Raw genomic sequence first — 26091 nt, 5'->3', positions numbered from 1 at the left:
AATAGAAGTTTGAGGGTAATTAAAAAATGATCTTTAGTTCTAAAGGGCTTTTAAACAGAGCACTGAGTGGTGTTTCTAAAGTTCATTTGTTCTAAGCACTTTCTATTAAGACTATGGGAAAAAATGGCTTGGACATGTGTTAGGAGGACACCCATGAAAATGCTTATAAGTGGATTTGTTTTTACTACAAATAAGAGAAAATATGATACTCTGTACTTTTAGAAGTAAGAATAACGTTGATTGTTTCATTAATTTTCATTTACCATCCCTTGCTTCTGAGGAACTTTACAGGATATTTCTAGTCTACAGTATCAGTGAGGTGCTTGCACATTTGTTGTATTTTATTACAGATAACATGCACACTCAAAGGCATTCCCCTCCTCCCCTAATACTTCATCCAAGTTCAATGCTTTTCTGATTTTATGACTTAAAAGTTAGGGCCTCCACCACCTCCCCTGTGCCTCCATCAGCATTCTCCTCTGTCACATGTCCCAACGTGTTGTTCAGAGGCCCCCGTTCATTTCCTCCTCTCTTGATCTTTCTTAAGGCAGGGTTGCAAAAATCTCTATCTCTCTGCTTTCTGTGTCATCTCACATATCCATTCACAATGACCTCTTGGGCCCTGTGTTCCTTATTTTCTCTTTTTCTAGTAGTCTCTAATTAAAGTGATTTAGTTCTTGTTTATTGAAACTGAAATTCTTGTTTTAGGTAATTTGGAGCAAATGAAGTTACTAGAGTTCTAAGGAAGCAAAGGAAACTTGTGTTTGAGGAAGGATTTCTTTACTTGGGTTTTGATGTCATGATTTGAAAAGCTTGACTCTTCATGGATTTATTTAAGGAAGAAACAGTAACAGAATTTTTGAATCTTAACTATGCTGATTAAATTAGAATGGACTTAAAATGCTGTCACCACGTTTCTAAAAGAACAGGCCTTTGAGAAATAAACATTTAGGTGGAATATGGTACCTTTCTTACATTTACCTGCATTTATTCATTGATGGACATAGCCCTGTTTCTCCCCTCCCTGTTTCAAAAATCATATTTATTGAGCTACCGTTTACGTACAATAAAATGCATTATTTTTAGTTCGGTGAGTCTTGTCAGACGTATATATCCTTGAATATGTTTCCATTGCCCCAGAGACTTCTCTCCTGCTTATTTATAGGCCATACCCCCCACCCCATCTTGCCCCAAACTAATACTGATTTGAAATCTATCACCATACATTATTTTTACCTGTTACAGAACTTCATAGCATGTATACTCCTGCGTCTGGCTTCTTTTGCTCAGCATAATCTTGAGGTTCTTCACATTTCTTCCCTTTTATTGCTGACTGGTATTCCCCCTGCCACCCCAAGTTTTAAAAGAACATTTCTTCATAACTGACTTTCTGATCAAAAAGCTGAAGCCTCAGGGCAATTTAGTATTAAAAGTTCTATTAGCTTCTTATGTCTGCAGCTCTGGCTAAACCGTTTAGGAAATGGTTTTGGTAATGTTCATTTTCCACACAGCCTGATGCCATTTCCCCCACCCCCAAACACACACACATTCTACCTTCCTTTTCATTTTTCCTCCATGTAGTATGTAAAAATGAGGAGTGAGCTGATTATACTGTATATATCCTAGTGTGAAATGCCATAATGGTCTTTTATTCCAATCAGAAGGGAGTTTGCCAAGCTTTGCTGACACCCTGTAAGTCTATCTCCCACTATCTGCATCAAGAGCCTAGTTGGGTGTTGTATGACATAAAATTTATTTTTAACAGTTTCCATAGTAACCATTACACACATAGGGAAAAGCTGAGAAGTATAGAACCAAGGTGATATAAGTAGAACATCAGAAATTAGATTCTGAGAGATTTTAACTAAGATTTAACATAGAATGGATTTAATAGCTAGAGTTCTTAACCCAGGCACCAAGAACTCCTAGAGGATCTAGGAATGGCCTTGAGAACTGTGTTTAAAAAATCAAATAAAACCACAAATGCTGATAAAAACCATTCCCCTACCTCATCCTACCACAGTACTAATTCCAACACTTCGGAGGTATGGACTTTTACTCTTTTAGTTTGTTTTTTTTTCCAGATATTTGTATTTCTGTATTTCTAAGTAATATGCTTATACTACTTTTCTGGATTTTTCTATTTTAGACATTGTATATGAGCTTCCAGTTATGGTTCCTCCTTCACTCTTTCCCCCACCCCACCTCATCTTCTTCCCTCATCCTCTCTGTATAGTTGTGTCCTAGTTTTTGGTTAAATAGCTGGTGCGTATTTTATTATAACGACGTAAATATTTACATCTAAGCCATCCAGCATACTATTTTTTTTTTTAAACCCCACATTTGTTTATTTATTTTTGGCTGTGTTGGGTCTTCGTTTCTGTGTGAGGGCTTTCTCTAGTTGTGGCAAGCAGGGGCCACTCTTCATCGTGGTGCGTGGGCCTCTCACTATCACGGCCTCTCTTGTTGCGGAGCACAGGCTCCAGACGTGCAGGCTCAGTAGTTGTGGCTCACGGGCCTAGTTGCTCCGCGGTATGTGGGATCCTCCCAGACCAGGGCTCGAACCTGTGTCCCCTGCATTAGCAGGCAGATTCTCAACCACTGCGCCACCAGGGAAGCCCAGCAGCATACTGTTTTTGCTTGTGCAATTTTGTTCTCGTTTTCCTTGTAGTTAATGATTGTAAAATCCCACTGCCTTTGTTCTGCATTGGTTTCCCCCTTTCCTGGATCCTCTGTTTCTCCTCTTGTTTTTCTCTTATGTTGATGGAGTACATTCTTCAGTAGCTTGCTGAGATAATGGTGCATATGAGGTTTATTTTTTAAGAGCTTGCATGCCTGAAAATGTCTTTATTTTTTCCTCACACTTGATTGATAGTTTTTCTGGGAAATAATTCTCTCTTAGGATTTTGAAGATACATTATTCCTTTGTCTTGTAGCTTTCAGTGTTGCTGTTGACTCGCATTCTGATTCACAGTCCTTTGTATGGCTTTTTTTCCTCCTTTGAAAGCTTTTAGGATTGTCTCTATATCCTTGTGTTCTTACGAGTCAGGATAATGTGCCCTGGGTCTTTTTTCACTTCATTGTCTCAAACACTCTGTGTGCCTTTTCAATCTGAAAGTTCATGTCTTTTACTCTGGAACATTTTCTTTCATTTTATTATTATTTTTTTCTCCACTTTGTCTCACTTTTCCTCCCCTGCAATTCTTATTTGGACCTCTCGGATCAACCACCCCATTTTCTTTTATCTCCTATTTTCCTTTCTTTGTTTTTTGTGTCTTACTCTTTGGAGATTTCAAGAGTCTCTTCTAACCTTTGTGTTGGATTTTTTTTCCTATCATATTTTTAATTTCCAAGAGCTGTTTTTCATTCTCTGAATTTTTTATAGCATCTTATTCTTGTTTCATTGATGTAATATCTTTTCCCCGAAGGGATATTATTTATAGCTTTTTAAAATTTCTTTTTCCTGCCTAGTTTCTGTTCCCCTACTCCCCTCAGCACTTTTTTCTTTGTTTTCATGCCTGTCTTTCCATATTACAGGCTTTACTTGACTGTGTGGTGATCCTTGGCTAACTGTTTGGATGGAGGAGGGAGGTATACTACAAAGCTGAGATGGAGCTCACAGCATGTGGTGGGGCTTGTCTAGTGATGATTGGGTAGGGACCCAGCAGTTTCCTTGGTTGTTTTTCCCAGGGGAAAGCCATAAGTTTCCTGTGTTGGGGATCAAAGTCAAGCTGAGTGTTATTGGAGCCAACCCAGGAAGGAGGCTGTGGGTCCAGGGAGGGCTGAGGACCTTACTTGTCGGTGGGTCCACTTTGACTTCATCCTCCTGTTTTCTGTCCAGTGCCTCACACCCTCCTCTCAGCTGTCTGGCATTTCCTGGTCCAGATTCTTTCTAGTTCAGTTTCTTCAGATTGTAAACCTCCTGTTTGGCCAGTGCCGTGGCAGAGGGAGTTACATGTCTGGGTGGTTTGATGAGGATGTTGGATGAGGGCTCAAAATACTTAGTTTCAACCCTGTACTCTTGCCTTCAATATTCTGGGTGCCTCCTTTTCAGTGTTAGCAAACCCCACTTGATGCCAGCCATCTTCTTACCAGCTTCCAAGGGTTTCTAGCCATCCTTGCTGTTCCCTCCTCTCTGTTTTCTCTCTTCTTGGTATTTTATGCTAAAAAAAAATGGAATTATTTTGCTCTCTCTTTGGGATTGATGGAAGGAGTAGAGGTGATTAGAACCTTCTTCAACAGATTGTCAAGGGGGTCTATAACTCCCCAAAAAGCTAACAGTCATGCTTCTGTGCTAATCAAGACAGATTACAAAACCTGTTTATTCAGGGCTCTTTTTACATTGGACAGTTTGATAGAAGTATGATTTAGATATTGTCCTAAAGTTGTAGGATTGGATTAGATGCTGTCTCAAGATACCTTCTAATTTTAGCATTCAATTCATATTTTCCATGTTTGCTGGAAAAATGTCAAAATTTAGTTTTACAGTCACCAAAAAGTAGCATCATGAGTCTGTGTGCCACCACACCAAATGTTGTAAAAGAAGACAGATTTTTAATTGTTAAAAACATGGTAGACTTTCTAGGGTGATGGGAATGTCCTGTATATTGACGAAGGTTTGGATTATTGCAGGTGTGTATGCATTTGTTAAAACTTATCAAGTGATACACTTTCATGCATAAATTTTACCTCAAACAGAAAACAAAACCAAAACCGTAAACAAACATGAAATTCTAATTTAAATAAAAATACATGTAAAGGAATGTCAAAAGTATATGAAAGTAGTTCTATGAATTGTGAAAGGTCATGATTCTTTTTATTTTTTCATGCTGTAAAAATCAAATTTTTGGGCTTCCCTGGTGGCGCAGTGGTTGAGAGTCTGCCTGCAGGGGACACGGGTTCGTGCCCCGGTCCCGGAAGATCCCACATGCCGCGGAGTGGCTGGGCCCGTGAGCCATGGCCACTGAGCCTGTGCGTCCAGAGCCTGTGCTCCGCAACGGGAGAGGCCACAACAGTGAGAGGCCTGTGTACCGCAAAAAAAAAAAAAAAATCAAATTTTTAATTAGGGTAGAACATGAAAATACACTTATCATGTACATGGCAACTACCCTTCCCTGCTCCTCCTCTCCTCTTGTGTTATCAAGCTGTGCCTAGGCTGGTCAGCAAACTGTGCAGATCTATGAGAATGCCTGCAACTGTCATATTTAATACCTAAAATCAGAATACATGGAAACAATTCTTGGTATGTTTTAATTCCCTTTTTTTCACGACTGCCTCTGGAAGCGTCTACTCTTTTCTGGAAACTGGGCTTACCTTCATTTTAGTCAGTTGAGACGAATGTCCATGTCCTTTGTTATCAACTTCAGCTAAAGTTCTAGACCTAGAAGGATGAACCAAGTGACCTATCACCTGAATAGGAAATATGCCAGGAAGAATGGGGAAGGAATAATAGCACGGACTCTCAAATCAGTCATTCCCTTCTAGATATATTAACTTTGGTGTGGAACTTCATATTTTCAGAGTATATGCTCTATATCCTGAGTAATTTTCTCATTTCTCAGGAGAGAAAATACAGAGAAGTGGAGACCTGAGCAAGTGAATCTGTGTCATAACCAGGATTAGAATTTCACAAGCAGATTAACCACAGCAGAATGAGTGGCAGTGATAACTAGGAACTGTTACTTATAGCAGTACTGGTGAAGAATACTAACCAAATTGTGGGTTTAGGCTGGAAAGACTTTGGACTGACCCAAGATTGAAACTGTTCTATTGTAGGTAAAAGAGAATCTGCTTTCGTGCAAGATGCTGTTGCACTGCAAACGAGATGAGCTTCGGAAATTGTGGATTGAAGGAATTGAACACAAGCATGTCCTGAACCTGTTGGATGAAATCGAGAATATCAAGCAAGTGCCTCAAAAGCTGGAACAGTGCATGGCCAGCAAGCACTATCTCAGTGCCACCGACATGCTGGTAAGAGCACAGCCTGCGCTCCTGGGCATTTCTGCTAAGATAGAGTGCTTCCTTCTGTTCTCTGAATTCTGTCCTTCATGAAGCACATGACAAACTGCCCTCTTGGGATCCACGAGCCCTTGCAGGTGAAGCCTGCCGGTTCTCTTCCTAATGTCAGTGTTTGCAATAGTAGGCGATTCTCTTCCTAATGTCAGTGTTTGCGTTGTCTGCCTTTGGAACAGCGGCAAGAAGTATAATGGTAAGAAACCAGTACTTAAGTCGTGTTGGAATGGTCATGAGAGGTGTTTGTTTTAGTTTCAGAGGAAGATAGTTAATGAATCCCATTTTGAAGAATGAAATCTGCATGAGAGAGAAGTTTAGGAGATTTATAAACTATGTTCCAAAAATTCTGTGAAGGACTATTTATATTAGGGCTTTGTTTTTTTCCTTTAAGTTGATAAGAAAGAAAATAATTTTGGGGGGAATAATTCTGGAATAACTTTGTCCAGCAGGAGTATTCCACAGCCTAGCCTTTAGCCTGTATCTTCATCCATTCTGCTACTTTGTAAAAAAAAAAAAAAAAAAAAAAAAATTATTTAATTAATTTATTTTTGGCTGCGTTGGGTCTTCGTTGCTGTGAGCAGGCTTTCTCTAGATACTCTCTGTTGCGGTGTGTGGGCTTCTCATTGCGGTGGTTTCTCTTGTTGCGGAGCATGGGCTCTAGGCATGCAGGCTTCAATAGCTGTAGCACGTGAGCTCAGTAGTTGTGGCTAGTGGGCTCTAGAGCGCAGGCTTAGTAGTTGTGGTGCACGGGCTTAGTTGCTCTGTGGCATGTGGGATCTTCCTGGACCAGGGTTTGAACCCGTGTCCCCTGCGTTGGCAGGTGGATTCTTAACCCCTGTGCCATCAGGGAAGCCCATTTTGCTACTTTTTGAATTAGGAATGAAAATTCAGAGAAGGTTGCAGCTTGTGGTACATGTGGCTGATAAAAAAAAATACACATCTTGCTCCCTAAAAGCGCTAACTTTCCTAGGCCCTGTGGCTGTTAGCAAGGGCTGCTCATTCCACCTCCTCTTTCCACTCAAACTTCCCTACTTCCTTCTCACAGTTGTCTGGTGACTACGGAAACACTCAGGAGTAGATGGACTGTATTTGGATTTTCTTTTCACAGTAGGTGAAAGTCCCTTATCTTTGTTTCAACAAATTAGATTGGCTGTAGCGCTGGGGGGAAAAAGAAAACACTGAGAGGAATTAGTGGGAGAAAAACAGGTTAAATCCTCTAAGTGGTTCTAATTCATTCAGACTTTCAAGAGGAATTTTGCTCTAAGTCCGTCATAAGAAGCTTTAAAGGAAATTTGGTAACCAAGAGATGAGATGTGCCGTGATATTCTCTCATATATTAAAACCAGGTAGTGTGATAGTGAATAGTCAGTTTCCACAGTGGAGGAGATTAATAATGGTCTTTTCTTTGGAGTGGTAAAATAATTGGGTATTTTCAGTATCTTTATAATGTTATCTTCCTTAATGATGACTATACGGTGTCCAACAAAAAAATTAGGCACCTCTTTAGCTTTGCTGTTGGTTTATGTGTTAGGAAGGCATATATGTGCTAAATATTCAAGATTCAGCAATCAGAATAGATAAGCTTATATATATTTATGTGGCATTTACACATCTATTTGAATCATGATTTTTTGTTGTGGGCCTGCTTTTAAGTAAGTGCCATATATTAAAAATAGGTTGTTAGGGCTTCCCTGGTGGCGCAGTGGTTGAGGGTCTGCCTGCCGATGCAGGGGACACGGGTTCGTGCCCCGGTCCGGGAGGATCCCACATGCCGTGGAGCAGCTGGGCCCATGAGCCATGGCTGCTGAGCTTGCGCGTCCGGATCCTGTGCTCCGCAACGGGATAGGCCACGGCTGTGAGAGGCCCGCGTACTGCAAAAAAAAAAAAAAAAAGGTTTTTAGAACTTATTTTGGTGTTAATTATGCTCATTTTAGGATTTCAGATTTTAGGATTAGCCTTTATTCCTTAAGGGCAGATTTATTTAAGAGCTAATTAATAATGAATACTGTCTTTTCTTTGTTTGTTTTGACTTAAGGACCTCATTAAATACTTCTTTAAATTCTTGGCTGTAAGTTATAGAAATTCAGCTCTAGCTAGCTTAGGTAAAAGAATTGCTGTACTCATGTAACCAGTCTGCTAAAAGAACAGGAGTATATGTGCAATGCCATCTGTATGTTTTTGCATGTTTTTTCATTGTTTTACTATAGACTTTCTTCCACATGTGGGCGGGGTTTGGGTGTGTGGGGAAAAGAAGGGTTGTGAGCTGTATTTTACATTTTTCCAGCTTTGCAGAGGAAAATAATCTTCTAATTCAAAAATGAGGGTCAGATCTAGTTTAGGCAGCTTGGGTACTGTGATTGTCAGTTCCAACTAAAACTATTTTTTTGGGGGAAGGGTGGTCCTGGGGAGTTGTGTCGGAAGGAAGGGTAGTCACCTCTAGAAAAGAGTAAGTGTGAGAGAGATATTTCCCAGAAGTTCCTCTTTTTCTGTTGTAGTTCTTTATGTACTCTGGATACTTATCCTTTGTCTTTTAGATGGATTGTAAATATCTTTTCCCAGTTGGTAGTATATCTCTTTGTTTAGGGTGTCTTTTATTAAAAAGTTTTAAAATTTAATTCAATGATGTTTTTCATTCTTTATTTCCTTTTTTATGTGACTTATTTTGAGAAATTTTTTTATCCTACTGTCATAAAGAGAATCTTTTATATCATTGTCTTTAATCCATTTAAAATGTATTATCATATATGGTGTGAACTAGGGATCTAATTTTACCTTCTATATAGCCACTTGGCTCAGACCATTTATTGAATTCATTTCCTACCGATTTATAATTCCATCTTGGTCACATACCAAGTTTTCACATGTGCATGGGTCTGTTTCTGAGCTCTTTATGTTGTTCAGTTGGTCTTGTCTGTATTTGCACCAAAACCATGTTGTTTTAATTACTATAATTTTATAATATATCTTGATAGCAGGTGAAGACATTCCCTCACTTTGCTATTCAGAACTGTCTGTGCTATTCTTGGCCCTTTTCTCTTCCATATGAATTTTGGTATCAACTTGTCAAGTTCCATGCAAAGTGTGATGATATTTTGATTAAATTTAGGAGAATTTCATCTTTGTAATATCAGGTCTTTCAGAAAAGGATATCTCTCATTTATTGACGTCTTAATTTATGTGCTTTATAATAATGCTTAGTAATGTATTCCTTAGAGACGGTACATGTATTTTGTTAGTTTTACTTCTGGCTCTCAGCTCCTGGTTGCTTTTTAAAATAGTGGCTCTTTATTAATTATAATTTCTAGTTATTTGTTGCTGATGTATAGGGATGTGATAGATTTACTGTTTATGAATCGTAAATTTCCTTGAACCTAATCCTTATCCTGCTTGCTTGGAAGATGATGATTTATTCTTTAAGACTTGGCTCAAATTTCATCAAGTTTCTGAATGTCCCTGGTAATTAGATGCTTCTCTTTTTTTAAAAAAGAATTATTATATATTTTTATTGTGGCAAGAATACTTGACATGAGTAGATGCTTTTCTTTGTCTCCATAAGTTGTGTGTATTTCACTGAAATATAATTGCTTTTGTTTGTATGGTAGGTCATTGAGGGCAGGGACTATATCTTACCTATTTTTGTCTACCCTGTACTTAGCATAATGTACTTCACATGGTCACAGTTCACAGATGATTAGCCGAACGGGTAACTCTGTGGAAGACTTTGATACCACTAAACAGAGAAAAGGAAAATTCCTCTCTAGGAGCTCTGGTCTGATTTTTTTCTCCTCTGGTTTGGGGTTTTTGTTAGGTTTTATTTTTGTTTTTTTAATGGCAAGGTTCTCTAGTTTCTAACCGTTCCTTTCTGCAATATTTAAATGGACAACAAAAACAATAATTATAATAATAGCTAATATGTGTTGAGCCCTCACTGTGTGCTGGTACCATTTTAAGTATGTTACCTTTGTTAACACTTTGAATTCTCACAACAACCCTATGAGAGATAGGTTTCTGATGTCCTTCCCATTTTCCAGAGGAGGTAGTTGGTTTGGATGACCAGGGGGTTTAGCATATTCTAATATACAGTGAAGATTTCATGGAGGTAGGATTTAAGATGTGCTCAAAAGGTTGGAAATATTCTTCAATTTGGTCTTTTGTATATGAGTAAATAGTAAGGTCTATAATTGCTCTTTGATTGGACTTCATATGAGAAAATAATCACATTTCCTTTCCCCATGGTTATGTGCTATTAGAAGTAAAATCTACTTAAGGCATCTCAAGGGTCCAAATGGAAATCTTTGCTAAAAGACATCAGAGGAGGACTTACCTGGTGGCGCAGTGGTTAAGAATCCGCCTGCCAATACAGGGGACACAGGTTCGATCCCTTGTCCAGGAAGATCCCACATGCTGCGGAGTAACTAAGCCCACATGCCACAACTACTGAGCCTGTGCTGTGGAGTCCGTGAGCCACAACTGTTGAAGCCCATGTGCCTGGAGCCTGTGCTCCGCAACAGGGGAAGCCACTGCATGAGAAGCCCACACACCTCAACGAAGGGTAGCCCCTGCTCCCCCGCAAGTAGAGAAAGCCCATGCCCAGCAACGAAGACCCAAGGCAGCCAAAAATAAATAAATAAAGATAAATTTAAAAAAAAGAAAAAGTAATTTCCTTTAAAAGACATCAGAGGAAAGTGAAGACAGAACAATCTAGTCTTTCAAACCCCTCTGATTTGCTTAGATCTTTTTATCAAGAGATTTTGTCTTTCCTTTTTTTTTTTTTTTTTTTTTTTTTGCCGTACGCGGGCCTCTCACTGCTGTGGCCTCTCCCGCTGTAGAGCACAGGCTCTGGACGTGCAGGCTCAGCGGCCATGGCCCACTGGCCCAGCCGCTCCATGGTACGTGGGATCCTCCCGGACCGGGGCACAAACCCATGTCCCCTGCATCGGCAGGCGGACTCTCAACCACTGCGCCACCAGGGAAGCCCTGTCTTTCCATTTTTAAGGCAGGTGCAGGTGCCCAGTAATTTAATCCCTACTCAGGTTAATAAATTCAGAGTAAATAAATCAGTGGTGACCCATGGCTCTTGTCAGCCCCTGCAGTTCCTATTTCACCATCAGCCTGGGCTGATAGCTATAGACTTGGCTTCTAGATGGGATATTTATGTCTTTTGATAACTTGAGTATTGCATAAAATAAATTGTCATGACAGGGGATGTCTGCAAATAGGCATGGCCTTTTGTTTCCTCCTTCAAGGTAAACAGCTGCTGTTAGCCTATGAAAAGCTAAAAGTGATCCAACAAGAAGCCTGTATCCGTCATATTGAAATCAGAGACTTGATTAATACTGTAGCCTGTAGCTTTGTGATATGTACGGTTTAAATTAGACCTCTGCAGTCATTGTGCTGGGTTGATGCAAGCGCATTAATGACATAATTTCTGGTTGCTGCATCACATTTCTGCAGTTTGTCCTTTGTATTCCACTCACATTAATTGAAGTAATTTTGCCAGTGAAGCGTGTTTCAAACCTCTGCATTTAAATTGAAATTTTAATTCCCTTATTGTCTTGAAAAGACGGCTGAAGATGCCTTGTTACAGGTTTCATTATCACTCAAAACACTCCAGCTGCTGGTTCTAATGTACAATGACTGATTAATTCTGGGAAGAATTATTAATGTAAGAACAGCTTCTTCCCAGTGGCATGAGCTAACCAGGAAGGTATTTCATGATAGTTAATATTTTTATGAACTATTTTTTTAAGGAGAATTTTGTGTGGAAGTCTGCATTGAACTGAAATTGCACAGATGAGCTTTGAAAACCACTTACACAAGTTCTGATTTATCAGCCCATAGAAGTCAATTCATAATTGCATTCAATCAGTGGAAACCAAGCCAGTGTGAGTAGTTTTGAAGCACTTTAGCTGACAGTCACAAGGCTTGTGACTAAAATAAATTTTTCATTTCTAAGGCTTCCTGAGATTGTAGAGATTTTGAATGTCTCTTGATCATTTTGTCTTTAAAAAAATTTATATGCCTTTTTTAAAAGAATCCATAGCTGTATAGTCAGATAAGGATTATTATGATAATTATAATAATAACATATATATGTTGGATGCCTTCTTCCCAGAGGATCCCAGAGTGCTTTGCTGAAAGAATGGTATGGTGGAATTATTTCATTTACCCTATGAAGATGTGGCCACCTCTGGGGTGAAGAGAGTGAAACAGCTATTTAATTGCATAGTTTTTTAAGATCCTATAATAAAAATAGGTATATGTGTAATACTTTTAGTTTACAAGAGGCTTTGCAATTGTTGTACAATGTTCAAGGCTGCGAATGTCAGCGTGGGTCTTAGTGTGGGTCAGGTGGACCTGTGCTTGAATCCCAGCTTTGATCTTTACTAGCTGGATGACTTGGGGCTCCTTATTTAATTTGACTTTGCTGAAAGTTGGAGTTGAGAATAATTGTATGCCCCCAGAGTTGTTGGAGGGATTAAATGAAATATTGAGCTATGTATGTAAAGTACGCACAGTATACATAGTAAGACCTTAGAAATGTTATTTATAATTGATTATGTTTACTGATACTGTAAGAAAGGATGTAGTGATTGCTATCATGTTATACCCTCAAAAACCCGTCTGAGGTGGACTTGTTTTGAGCTGATAAGAGTTGAAGTAGGGCTGGCTAAGTTAGGCATTTTTGATTCCTTTTCTTCTTGCCCTGAATGAAAGACCACTCCACATTTTATATGGTCAAAGAATTCCTGCAGGCAGAGTTAGGATTTTTCTCGGAAAACAAGTCTAGTCTGCTCTAATACAGGCACAGATGGATGATCAAGACCCCAGAGCTCTAGGCCATATTTTCGGGATTTGGCATGAACAAATTTCGGTTTCTGTGTCATCAGTCACCTCTTCAGCTTACGTCAAGTATATGTTCGATGGGTACCCACTGACTGTCCAATTATGAGCGATGTAATTTGTTGGTAAACTATCCAAGACCAGTTTGTTGCAAAATCTAGTCTTAGGTGACTCTTGGGTATTGTTATCAGATACAAGCCAGTTCACTATAAGAGAGTGCTTATCAACAAATGTTGATTTTAGTATCAGAGTAGTTGATGTTCAGTTATTCTTTCTGTCATTGCTTAGATGGCAGGACCAGTGGACCAATGAGGTTGCTCCTGTTGGTGCCAGTAAAACTGTGTCATCAGCAAATAAACTAATGCCTCTTTTCTCAAATTATGGGCAGGCAAGGGGTGACCATGCATCCACTGATTCATGTACAAGAAAAAAGGGGCCAAAGTGCATATTCCTTTCATCTGGCTTGAAAGATTCTGAGATCTCACAGGGCTGATTTTTCCTACCCTGACTCTGGGAATGGTATTGAGGTGAAAGCACTGGGAATATCAGAGCCGAAACTCTAGCGAACCTATTGGACCTAACTTGACAGTGGTTCAGTGACTGCAAAATGTTTCAATATTCCATATAGATTTCCCTACATGATAAAAAAAAAAAATGTATCCGTGATCAATAATGAAACAGCCACCGTTAAAGCCCATCTGTTCATAGTGTAGAATACTGATCTGAAAGACAGATGCCAGTATTCTATACTAATAATTTGTCAGCAAAGAATTTGGCACATATTTTGATAGATGGACAAATGAATGTGACGATGCCATTGTTGATTACTTGTGTTGTTTCTATGTGGATCTGTGAAGGTGGCCTTAAACTTGAAGGAGCTTACTTGCTAGGAGGAAGGGACAGATGATGAAGAAATAAACAGCATCTCATATCATGATCAGTGCAACAGGAGTTCCAGGAATACAGGGGCTGGGAGTGGGGTAGTCTGGTGTGCTATTTTATTTTATTTTATTTTATTTTATTTATTTATTTATTTTTTGCGGTACGCGGGCCTCTCACTGCTGTGGCCTCTCCCGTTGTGGAGCACAGGCTCTGGACGCGCAGGCTCAGTGGCCATGGCTCACGGGCCCAGCGGCTCCGCGGCATGTGGGATCTTCCTGGACCGGGGCATGAACCCGCGTCCCCTGCATCGGCAGGTGGACTCTCAACCACTGCACCACCAGGGAAGCCCATGGTGTGCTATTTTCTGGTCAGCCGTAGCTGCTTTCAGCTGCATTTGGGAACCCTGAATTCCCTCAAACACCTACATCTGATTTTCTTGGCAAAAAGATAAAGGAAAAGCTGAAGATAAAGTTAGTAAATGAGTAACCTCGGTTTTTGGATCCCAAATTAAGTACGTAGCTTCAGTGTGGCAGCGTTATGTTTCTCCTAGAGAGTAAAAGTACAGGGCTTTGTAGTAACTATTTTTCTTGCCGCTCATTGCCCTTTTAATTTATGTTTGTTTTTGAAGGCTGGGGTTTTTAAAAGCCACACTGTTTGATAGGCACTGGCTTATTGTAATAACTTCCCTTCTCCTTTAGTTTTAGTTTGCTCTTTCTGTCTGCTCTTCATTTGCCTCTTATTTTAAAGCAAATAGAAATTGTTTTATTTCACTAAACCTCATAAGGTTCAGCAGTTTTCAGCTGGCTCACTTGGCTGTAGGGCAGTGGTTCCCAAACTCTGCACATTAGGGAATCCTTCAAGCATCCTAAAGCCCAGGTTGCAGCCTAGACGGATGACGTTGAAATCTCTGGGGGTGGGACGCTAGTTTCAGTAATTGTTGGCATTCTCCAAGGGATTCCAATGTTCAGACAGATTTGGAACCAGTGATGTGTAGGGTATAGCCTATGCTATGCAATAGACCAAAAACTAATTGTCCTTGACTTCATTTAACACTTACATTTGAAACCAAATATTTGTGTAAGACAGACATCACGTGGCAATATTGACCTTTATGTAGAAATGTTGTAGGTTGACTAAAGTTACTTTGTTGCTGTCCTCTAGTGCAGTTTTTGGATAGAGCTGATGAGTATTTGGCTCTTAGTCTGATTTTATAGCCTGATTATTTGGTCAATATGAGTTTTGTTGAATGGCTAAATTAGATGCTCTCCAGGTTTGAGCTGACTTGGAACTCTTTAGAGCTGTCATCTTGGTGCTCTGATTTCTGTATCTTTACTGTGTGTTCTTATCTGACTTGCTGCTGGGATTGAATGGATTGAAATTGGGGCAATAAATTTATTTATTGACAAGTGGTGTCTAGGTACAGCATGGTATAGTAAAAACAAAATGGGTTGAAAAGCCAGACGTTCTTAATTCTAGTCCTGACCCAACAACCCACTAGTTCTGTGAGGTTAGACAGATGCATCACTTTCTCTGTTTTCCAGTATCCTCTTCTGTAGAGTGGATATACAGATAGTTACTCCGTGTACATTATAGAATGGCTGTGAGAATAAAAATGAAACTTTGTACAGGTCAAGTGCTTTGGGAAACAGAAGGCGGTGTAGAAATTTACAGTGGTGTAGGTAGCATGACAGTCATCACTGTCACACGGGGCCAGGTGAAAAGAAAGCGGTAGTCTGGGGCTTCTCATGTTGAGCAGCATTTCTCTCCTGGCTCTACCATCACTAATGCTTACATGTTGGAATCAGGTTAACCACAGGCGCACGTGCTTACATTTACACACTTCAAGTCTGTAGGAGGAATGATCTCAGTCAAGAATGACACACAAGTCCTTTGCTGACCTCATCCTTCTTATGTCTGGTTTCAGCTTCACGTATGGATTTGCTTGAACAGGATTTTGACTGGTCAGTATGTGGCCAGGTGGGGACCCTAATGTATGTGTAAGAATGGCAGCAGATGGCAACGCCTGTTGTTGCTGGGAGCCCTCTCTCAACCTGGTGGTGGTCTGAGAATGCCGATCGGTAGTTTTTGCTTGGCTTTGACAAGACAGGGGGAGCTTGCTAAGGAAGTCTATTTTCTTTGAGATCCATCCCAATACTAATTACTTGTGGTTGCCTAGCTCTTAAAATGAAAAAAAGCCGTATTCCTCTCACATTCTTTTGTGGGATTTTAATAGTTCATGTTAGTAAAGAGCTGTAGAAGTGCTGAGCAGTGCTGTAGAAGAAGTGCTGAGCCCACCCCCCGCCCCAACCACTGCTATAAAACCCTCAGCAAATCCTGCTGGGTTGGGACACATTGAAGGCAGGAGCCCATTGTGGCCCCCTTTGCCTGCCAAAGTCATAAAGCTATTCTTTTCTACTTCACCCCAAACTCTGTCTCTGAGATTCTGAGATTTGATTTGGCACCAGTGTACAGAGAGGCCTAGAGCTTTTGGTAACAATGGCAACTGAGAATTGAAGGCATCATAAAATTAGGAACAAAGAAGGATTTTTTCATGAGCTTCTCCATAAGCAATTACAGTTCTTATAAGGTATTAGGTATAGTCTAATTTCATCAGGAAAGTGATTGTGAACAGAGTTGTTAAGTCCATTTAGAACAAAATAATGCTCTTAAGTTGGCATTATGCATCAGAAACCCTAAATAACTTTGGACTTGGAATTCTACTTCTTGAATATTATGTTAAGGAAAGAATTAAGAATTTTAATTGTGAAGTATTCAAAAACATGTATACAAGGATAATTATCACAGTAAGATTTATGGAAGTAAAAAAATTAGCAGTTACCTAAGTATAGTGAGTTGGTTTAAGTCATTTATGGAATATTCATATTATGGACTAGCAAGAAAATACTAAAAATCATGTTTAGTGATGGGCAGATGGTCCCAAAATATTTCCATATGAAAAAAGCATATTGAAAAGTAACAGTATTTTTGTAAAAACTCGGTGTGGAAAATGATTGGAAGGAGTCAGCTTAAAATGTATTTTATCTGATCAGTAAAAATACGGATCTTTTTTTCCTTGTGATTTGTTTTTCAAGTTTTCTTGAGTGCACATCTGTTACTTTTCTAATCTGAAAGAAAAAGGTTAAGAAAAACATTTTTGGGCCACACTTTTTTAAAAAAAATATGTAAAATTGGCATGGGGCCTCAGTCTTAACAACTTTTAACGACCCCTGAAAATAGAAAATTCTTACCTTTCATTTCTCGGATACTGTCATTCTGTGAGGCTTGTGCTAATGGGATGGCTATTTTAGAAGACCTAGTTGCCCATACTTTACAAGAGAAAAAAAAAATACTTGCTTTAATAAAATATGGGAATTAGATGTGGTAGAATGCCCTGATGTTTAAGAAAACCAAAAATAAGGGAGAACCCTCAAAAAAGCGTAAGAATAGTTTAGTAGACTGGTATGCTTTTAGAACAAGTCAGTGGTTCATGGCAGTCATAGGATGAGATCTTTGATGAAGTTGGAAGGCACATTTGATCTCTTTTGAGTTTTCTAAGATAGATTTGAAGATCCTTTACAGGAGAAATTCACAAGTAAAAGGCCTTTTCTTTGACAGCACTTGATTTTACAGGCACCCCTCCCTTCCTTCACTTATCAATAACTTCATCTCATTTGCTTTATCCTGTAAATTCCATTATTTCCCAGGCAGTCTATTGCATTAAGCCTTTAGTACCTACTGTCGCCTCATTTACATTGACACGCGCTTGACCTCAGCCCTTGTCCTCTCTTTGTTAATGCACCAGCAAGCACTGATATCTCTCTGGAGCTTTATCATTTGGCTGTTACCTCAACTACTAACAACCCTCCATTTGAGCTGATGAAGGTTTATTAAATAAAAACATGCAATAACCCTGGCAGTAATGAAGGGAGAATGGAGGTGGCTAGCATCCTGTTCGTAGTGGTGAGAGCCTGCTGAGGCCGCATAATAGGTATTGGGCTTCCTGAGGGAGAAGAAGGGGCACCTGAATGCGGCTGATCAATATTATGTCAGCAAACTGACTTATTCTAAGAATGGGCTTTTTTTTGATGGCCTGATTTGATCGTTGTTGATGGGCTACAAGCTGAGGAGTTGGGGTGGGGGTGGGGGGAAGTGTTCTTGCTCCAGGCGCTCGGCCTTGCCCTATACAGCTTTCTTGGGAAGTCTGTTTTAAGTGCCAAACTGTCAATAGCCCTGAGGCCTTCAGTCAGAGGCCAGGCTGAACCCTAGGGAGCCAAAAACCTCTATCTGCTCCAATGAAGCTGGGATCAGGGATTCTGTTTTTCCTCTAGACCCCTAGGACTCCCTGAAACCTCCACAGTAGGCTGAGCCCTTTATTCTCCCTTGTAAGTCCCATACTCTTTTCCTCCCTCCACCAACCACTTGCGTGTGCAGAGCAGTCTAAGCCGTCCTCTACTTAGGCCACATGTGGTGGCTCGTGTCATGCTATAAACACAGGTGAGCGGATGACGTTGGTCCTTAAAGTTTTTAAGTGCTGTTATCAAGTTTATATCTAACAGGTAGGAGTTTTGTGCACTAAATCCTTTGGGGTCACGTGCTTGTGTTTTATGTCCCATATAATATGATACTATATTCTGAAAGTAAAATTGTTGCTAGTTTCTCCATGCAGTTAAATACTTAGGACTCTATACGGGCCACAACATTCTACAAAGTACAGTGATTTCCTAGATGCATCAAGGCTTTCAGACTGGCTCCTTAAACTGTTCGATTGAAACAGCCGATATTTGATCATTTTTGACTCATGAAAACAGTAATTTTCGTATTTCAAACTAATACATGAAATCACGTTTTTTTTTTGTTTTTTTAAACTTGCATTTGGTTTCTTTTACCAGTTTCTGTCTGATAAAGAATAAAATCTCCGCATTGGGAAATACGGTATAGCTAAACGGGAATGTTTGGTAAGTGAATGATTTGGGATTCTTGTGAGAAACATCCTCCCTGCTTGTGTTGAGATGGGTATGAATCATACTTGATTCAGAGGGAGGCTTCTTGGGCCCATCTGGGACCCCCTGAGCTTGAATGTGGAGAATTCTAGATGGAGTACTGTCTTGAGGACTAGGGCCTGAAGACACCAGAGTTTGTCTTCCCACAGTTCAGGGGCCCATGGCAGCAGGCTGGTGACCTGGGTGCTAAGTAAATCTCAGGTTCCAAGGCATGTTTCTTTTGTTGTTCATAGCCAAAGATTTTTGGTGTTCTTATTTCGTTGAGGGTGTTCAGACTTGTGTCTTTTTATATACTTATGGGAAGGGATGGTATCGATTCTCTAGAATAGCCCAATTTCATATCTTTCTATTATATCTGTAAGTTGGGCCAAGGCAACATTTTCAGGATGGTTATGTTGTCTTACTAGAAAAATGCTTCCTTAAGGGAGATGTACTGACCTACTGAAAAGTGATAGAACATTTTGGAACCATGTAATTATCAGAGTCCTGAAGGAAATATTTGTTTTGGACTCAACAGTGGCAACACATTTGCTTTTTGTAGGGAACACTGTTGCCAAAATATTAGCCAGCAGATGGTTTAGTTATCAGGTTGGGTTTTTTTGCTTAAATTTGAAAGATTTTTTTGTTTGTTTTTTGGCTTGAACCTTAGTTCTATTTAGAAACAGTTACAGTTGTCATTCACCTTTGTGTATCTCACCTCCCCCAACCAAAAAAATAAAATAAAGATCAGTGGTTTCTTTTCTAGCGTTTTTTCAATGAAGCAGCTGTTGAGAATGGCTGACTTTGATGTTACTTAGACATTTCCATTGGTTCGTGTTAAAGCACAAAACTAGATCTTTTTACTTAATCGGCTTGAGTAAGACTGGTAGAAGACACGCACTTAACTATGAAATCATTATTCCTAGTTTAAACTAAAATGAAAATGAGAAATAGACATTTGGGAAAGAAAATTTAAGGACACTTGTAGTTTCTAATTACAAAGATTTCCTTTGTTGTAGGTTGATCTCTCAACTCAAGGCAAATTTCTTTTTTGAAAGCACCAGACGATTCTTGATTATGTACATTTTAACTACCTCTGACCTATTTTATTGAGTTAAGGAAATATTTCTCAGAACTTGTTTCCTAAATGGATAGGTTTTTAATAGTGAAGCATACTGTCTTGTTCGATATCATGTGTTAAAACATTTTGTAGATGTTTGCTTATCTTTGTAATCCTAAAAGAAATATTTGTTTTCAACTCAAACAGATTTCTGTTGTCTGTATGAGCAGTTTCTAACTCTGGTGAGTTAGAACATTAACGTTCTGTCAGATAATAGTAGGTGTTCTGTGAAAAAATCCTTGTTGGTAGTATCTATCTCCCCTCCCTCCCCCTCTCCCCACGTGGATTTATTTTTGAAAATATGTGTAAGAAAACTTCCAAATACATCTGGTTGTCTCATTATGTAGTACTCTACCTTTAAGAAATGGTGTGGGGACTCCACTCTTGGAGGGCACACACAAAGTAGTGTGTGCATCGGGGCCCAGGGGAAGGAGCAGTGACTCCATAGGAGACTGAATCAGACCTAACTGCTAGTGTTGGAGGGTCTCCTTCAGAGCCAGGGGGTGGCTGTGGCTCACTCTGGGGACAAGGACACTGGCAGCAGAAGTTCTGGGAAGTACACGTCGGTGTGAGCCCTGCCAGAGTCCGCCATTAGCTCCACCAAAGAGCCTGTAGCCTCCAGTGCTGGATTGCCTCAGGCCAAACAACCAACAGGAAGGGAACTCAGCCCTCCCCATCAGCAGACAAGCAGATTAAAGTTTTACTGAGCTTTGCCCACCAGAGCAACACCCAGCTCTACCCACCACCAGTCCTTCCCATCAGGAAGCTTGCACAAGCCTCTTAGATAGCCTCATCCACCAGAGGGCAGACAGCAGAAGGAAGTACTACAGTCCTGCAGCCTGTGGAAGGAAAACCACATTCACAGAAAGATAAGACAAAATGAAAAGGCAGAGGGTTATGTACCAGATGAAGGAACAAGATAAAACCCCAGAAAAACAACTAAATGAAGTGGAGATAGGCAACCTTCCAGAAAAAGAATTCAGCATAATGATAGTAAAGAAGATCTAGGACCTCAGAAAAAGAATGGAGGTAAAGATCGAGAAGATGAAAGAAATGTTTCACAAAGATCTAGAATTAAAGAACAAACACCTAGAAGAATTAAAGAACAAACAGAGACGAACAATACAATAAAATGAAAATACACTAGAAGGAATCAATAGCAGAATGACTGAGGCAGAAGAACAAGTAAGTGACCTGGAAGACAGAATGGTGGAATTCACTGCCACAGAACAGAATAAAGAATGAAAAGAAATGAAGATGGCCTGAGAGGCCTCTGGGACAACATTGAACACAACAACCTTCGCATTATAGGGGTCCCAGAAGGAGAAGAGAGAGAGAAAGGACCTGAGAAAATATTTGTCCTAAAAGAAATATTTGTTTTCAACGCAAACAGATTTCTGTTGTCTGTATGAGCAGTTTCTAACTCTGGTGAGTTAGAACATTAACGTTCTGTCAGATAATAGTAGGTGTTCTGTGAAAAAATCCTTGTTGGTAGTATCTATCTCCCCTCCCTCCCCCTCTCCCCACGTGGATTTATTTTTGAAAATATGTGTAAGAAAACTTCCAAATACATCTGGTTGTCTCATTATGTAGTACTCTACCTTTAAGAAATGGTGTGGGGACTCCACTCTTGGAGGGCACACACAAAGTAGTGTGTGCATCGGGGCCCAGGGGAAGGAGCAGTGACTCCATAGGAGACTGAATCAGACCTAACTGCTAGTGTTGGAGGGTCTCCTTCAGAGCCAGGGGGTGGCTGTGGCTCACTCTGGGGACAAGGACACTGGCAGCAGAAGTTCTGGGAAGTACACGTCGGTGTGAGCCCTGCCAGAGTCCGCCATTAGCTCCACCAAAGAGCCTGTAGCCTCCAGTGCTGGATTGCCTCAGGCCAAACAACCAACAGGAAGGGAACTCAGCCCTCCCCATCAGCAGACAAGCAGATTAAAGTTCACAAATTAAGCCTTGGTAAATTTAAGAAAATTGAAATCATATCAAGCATCTTTTCTGACCACAGTGCTATGAGATTAGAAATCAGTTACAGGGAAAACAAAACGTAAAACACACAATCACATGGAGCCTAAATGATACATTACTAAATAACCAAGAGATGACTGAAGAAATCAAAGAGGAAATCAAAAAATAACTAGAGACAAAGGACCATGAAAACACGACGATCCAAAACCTATGGGATGCAACTAAAGCAGTTATATACGACAAACCCACAGCAAATATCATTCTCAATGGTGAAAAACTGAAAGCATTTCTTCCAAGATCAGGAACAAAACAAGGATGTCCACTCTCACCACTCTTATTCAGCATAGTTTTGGAAGTCCTGGCCACAGCAGTCAGAAGAAAAAGAAACAAAAGGAAAAGAAATAGGAAAAGAAGAAGTAAAACTGTCACTGTTTGCAGATGACATGATACTATACATAGAGAATCCTGAAGATGCCACCAGAAAAGTATTAAAGGTAATCAATGAATTTGGTAAAGTTTCAGGATACAAAATTAATGCACAGAAATCTCTTGTATTCCTATACACTAACAATGAATAAGAAGAGAAATTAAGGAAAAAATCCCATTCACCATTGCAACAAAAAGAATAAAATATCTAGGAATAAACCTACGTAAGGAGGTAAAAGACCTGTACTCAGAAAACTGTAAGACACTGATGAAAGAAATCAAAGACACAAACAGATGGAGAGATGTAGCATGTTCTTGGATTGGAAGAATCAATATTGTGAAATGACTGTACCACTCAAAGCAATCTACAGATTCAGTGCAATCCCTATCAAATTACCAGTGGCATTTTTCACAGAACTAGAACAAAAAATTATAAAATTTCTGTGGAGACACAAACGACCCTGAATAGCCAAAGAAGTCTTGAGGGGGAAAAAAACAGAGCTGGAGGAATCAGACTCCCTGACTTCAGACTATACTGCAAAGCTACAGTAGTCAAGACAGTATGGTACTGGCACAAAAACAAATATAGATTAATGGAACAGGATAGAAAGCCCAGAGATAAACCCATGCACTTATGGTCAGCTAGTCTATGACAAAGGAGGCAAGGATATACAATGGAGAAAGCACAGTCTCTTCAATAAGTGGTGGTGGGAAAACTTAACAGCTACATGTAAAAGAATGAAATTAGAACACTTCCTAACACCATACAGAAAAGTAAACTCAAAATGGATCAGAGACCTAAATGTAAGACTGGACACTATAAAACTCTTAGAGGAAAGCAGGAAGAACACTCTTTGGCGTAAGTCACAGCAAGATCTTGTTTGGTCCACCTCCTAGAGTAATAGGAATAAAACCAAAATAAACAAATGGGACCTAATGAAACTTAAAAGCTTTTACAAAACAAAGGAAACTACAAACAAGACGAAAAGCAGATCCTCAAAATGGGAGAAAATATTTGCAAATGATTCAACAGAGAAAGGATTAATCTCCAAAATATATAAACAGCTCATACAGCTCAATATTAAAAAAAATCCCAATCAAAAAATGGGCAGAAGACCTAAATAGATGTTTCTCCAAGGAAGACATACAGGTGGCCAAGAAGCACATGAAAAGCTGCTCAACATGACTAATTATTAGAGAAATGCAAATCAAAACAACAATGAGGTGTCACCTCACACCAGTTAGAATGGGCATCATCAGAAAAATGTACAAACAACAAATGCTGGAGAGGGTATGGAGAAAAGGGAGCCCTATTGCACTGTTGGTGGGAATGTAAATTGATACAGCCACTATGGAGAAAATAGTATGGAGCTTCCTTAAAAAACTAAAAACAGAATTACCATATGACCTAGCAATCCCACTCCTGGGCATATACCTAGAGAAAACCATAATTCAAAAAGACACATGCATCCAGTGTTCAGTGCAGTGCTAACACAATGGAATATTACTCAGCCATAAAAAGGAACAAAATTGGGTTATTTGTAGAGACGTGGTTGGATTTAGAGGCTGTCATACAGGGTGAAGTAAGTCAGAACGAGAAAAACAAATATCATATTTTAACGTATATATGTGGAACCTAGAAAAATGGTAAAGATGAACCGGTTTGCAGGGCAGAAATAGAGACACAGATGTAGAGAACAAACGTATGGACACCAAGGAGGGAAGGTGGCAGGGGGTGTGGTGGTGGTGGGATGAATTGGCAGTTTGGGAGTGACATGTATACACTAATATGTGTAAAATAGATAACTAGTTAGAATCTGCTGTATAAAAAAATAAAATAAAATTCAAATATTCAAAAAAAAAAGAAATGGTGTGGCATACCTGAGAATTCTAGAAGGTCACAGTAGAGATCATTTGGCACATTAATTCATCATATTTCGATCTGTGAGTAGATGTATAGACAGCATTTTCCAGTGAACAGTTCCACTGTATGTTGTCTGATCTTTCATCTGCCTCATCTGCCGTGTCTTGTCCTGTAATTTTAATATTTATTTGTGATAGTATTCATTGTTGTATGTCACATTTCTGAAACCGATTTTGATTATTTCTCAAAGAATTAATCTGTTGCCGTCCACTTTAATCCAGCTGCATCTCTTGAATTCCTGTTGATGTTTCATCGGTGTGTTATTTAAAAAGTGCTCTGCAGTCATTAAATTTAGAAAACAGTGAAATAATTTACAAAATGACCACTTCCCATACATTAAAGAAAAAAATGGTGGTATTTTTATCAGTAATTACGCACATTTCTAACTGTAGATGGGTATTTAAGGATTTGTCCTCTATTAAAGGCGAAATGTTAGGAAATGCATAGAAACCAGACCCCCCAGTACAACAGAATTAATCATCAGTCATGGTGGGATTGACTGCTGCCCCACCGAGTTTTCCTTATGTGTAAGCTTTATGGTACAAGCTACTTAAAACCACAGAAGATAAAGTTCAGGTTTTTAAACTGATGTCCTAGGGATGAAATATATGCATTGACAACTATTTTCTGCAAATTGTTTCGAGTACCACTAAGCAAGGTTAGAGTCAGGGAAGACAGTGGCCTTGCTTAGCTTTCATAATTACAGCTTTATAAATAGACTTTTAGTTTGTGAAGGCCAGAAAATAAGGAACTGTATCTTCCTACAGAAATAGAGGCTATTTTCCTATTTGTGGTAAGGTTTTTAAATCTTTGAAGTTCTGAGACTACTCTTGATTGTATATATGGTAACTGTACTTGTATTTTCGGTTAAGAAAACATATTCAGAAAGTTTGTTTTCTACGTGATTAATAATAGTTCCATGATGGAAACAGCACTTTACTGAAAATGCTGCCTTAAAACGTGTTGGAAACACCCTCCGAGGTTTCTTTATCCACATGGTAAATAGGTTCTGTTAAAAATAATGTGAGGAGCCCTCAGTATGTGCCAGGCACTGTGTTGCTAAGTGCTTTACCTACATTTAAGAAAAATTAAGTGGCTTTGAAAGTTGACATCGTCATATAGTTTTGTAATTGGAACATGAGCTGTTTGGGTTAAAAATCTTCATGCAAATTCTTACAAACAAATTGAGTGTGGACGTGCAGTGGGTGGTTTTTAAGCTTAAATATCTCAGCTGGATTTAATTACCTTGAGGGATAAGGCTACATGATGGGCCAGTGGTTTACCAAATTATTTTTCATTTTCTGAATCTTGATGTCACTAAAGGTTAATGCATCCTCTTTTCTCTGCTAGAGACCTGAGTTAAAATCCATTTTAGAGCACACGTGTAAATGAATTTGTTGTTGTTTTTCCTCCTTGGGGACACTTTGGTCATTTCGTGAGGCAGCCTTTCCATTTGGAATTGCCCGCATCTTGCACCAGGCAGGGGGCTCTCATAGCAGGAGCGGTTGCGATTCAGCGTGAAAATGAACTGGCAGGCTTCAGAGGGCAGAGCTGGCCCAGGGCTTGTCACTCTTTCATTCCTCGATTCTGTCTTGGTTAACTTAAGGAAACTTATTTGTTGCTGACATTTCATTATAGCACATCACAAAACAAGTGATGTGTTTGTGGCTAAGCCATTGCATTTTCCTCCCCATCTCAGGCCGGTTTGTATTTGGCAGCTACAAAGCTTTCTGTGTTCACTGTCCACACTCTCGTAAGTGACTGCATATACTGGGATAGATCTGTGATCAACATTTTTGATCACTGATCTTTCATGAGTTCTATTATCTATTGATTGTTTTTGTATAAATGCTTGCTTTTTTAAGTAGTGTTATTAGTTATTGCCTTTATCTGTACAGATGAGGAATATTTAGATGTATAACCAAAGCAGGGAA

General features: G+C 39.5%; 1 protein-coding gene across 1 annotated transcript in view; it reads left to right on the top strand.

Annotated features, from left to right (window-relative positions):
• Positions 1-26091, top strand: part of EXOC4 (exocyst complex component 4) — a 793839-nt gene that overhangs the window by 25653 nt on the left and 742095 nt on the right. The window contains exon 3 of the mRNA XM_024737973.1: positions 5776-5970. Coding sequence (XP_024593741.1) covers positions 5776-5970 — 195 coding nt within the window. The remainder of the gene's footprint in view (positions 1-5775; positions 5971-26091) is intronic.

The sequence above is a fragment of the Neophocaena asiaeorientalis genome, unplaced genomic scaffold (genome assembly GCF_003031525.2).
Source record: "Neophocaena asiaeorientalis asiaeorientalis breed wild unplaced genomic scaffold, Neophocaena_asiaeorientalis_V1.1 scaffold364, whole genome shotgun sequence".
Classification (NCBI taxonomy): Eukaryota; Metazoa; Chordata; class Mammalia; order Artiodactyla; family Phocoenidae; genus Neophocaena; species Neophocaena asiaeorientalis.
Note: the sequence above shows the minus strand (reverse complement) of the source record. Positions and strands in the feature narration are given on the sequence as shown.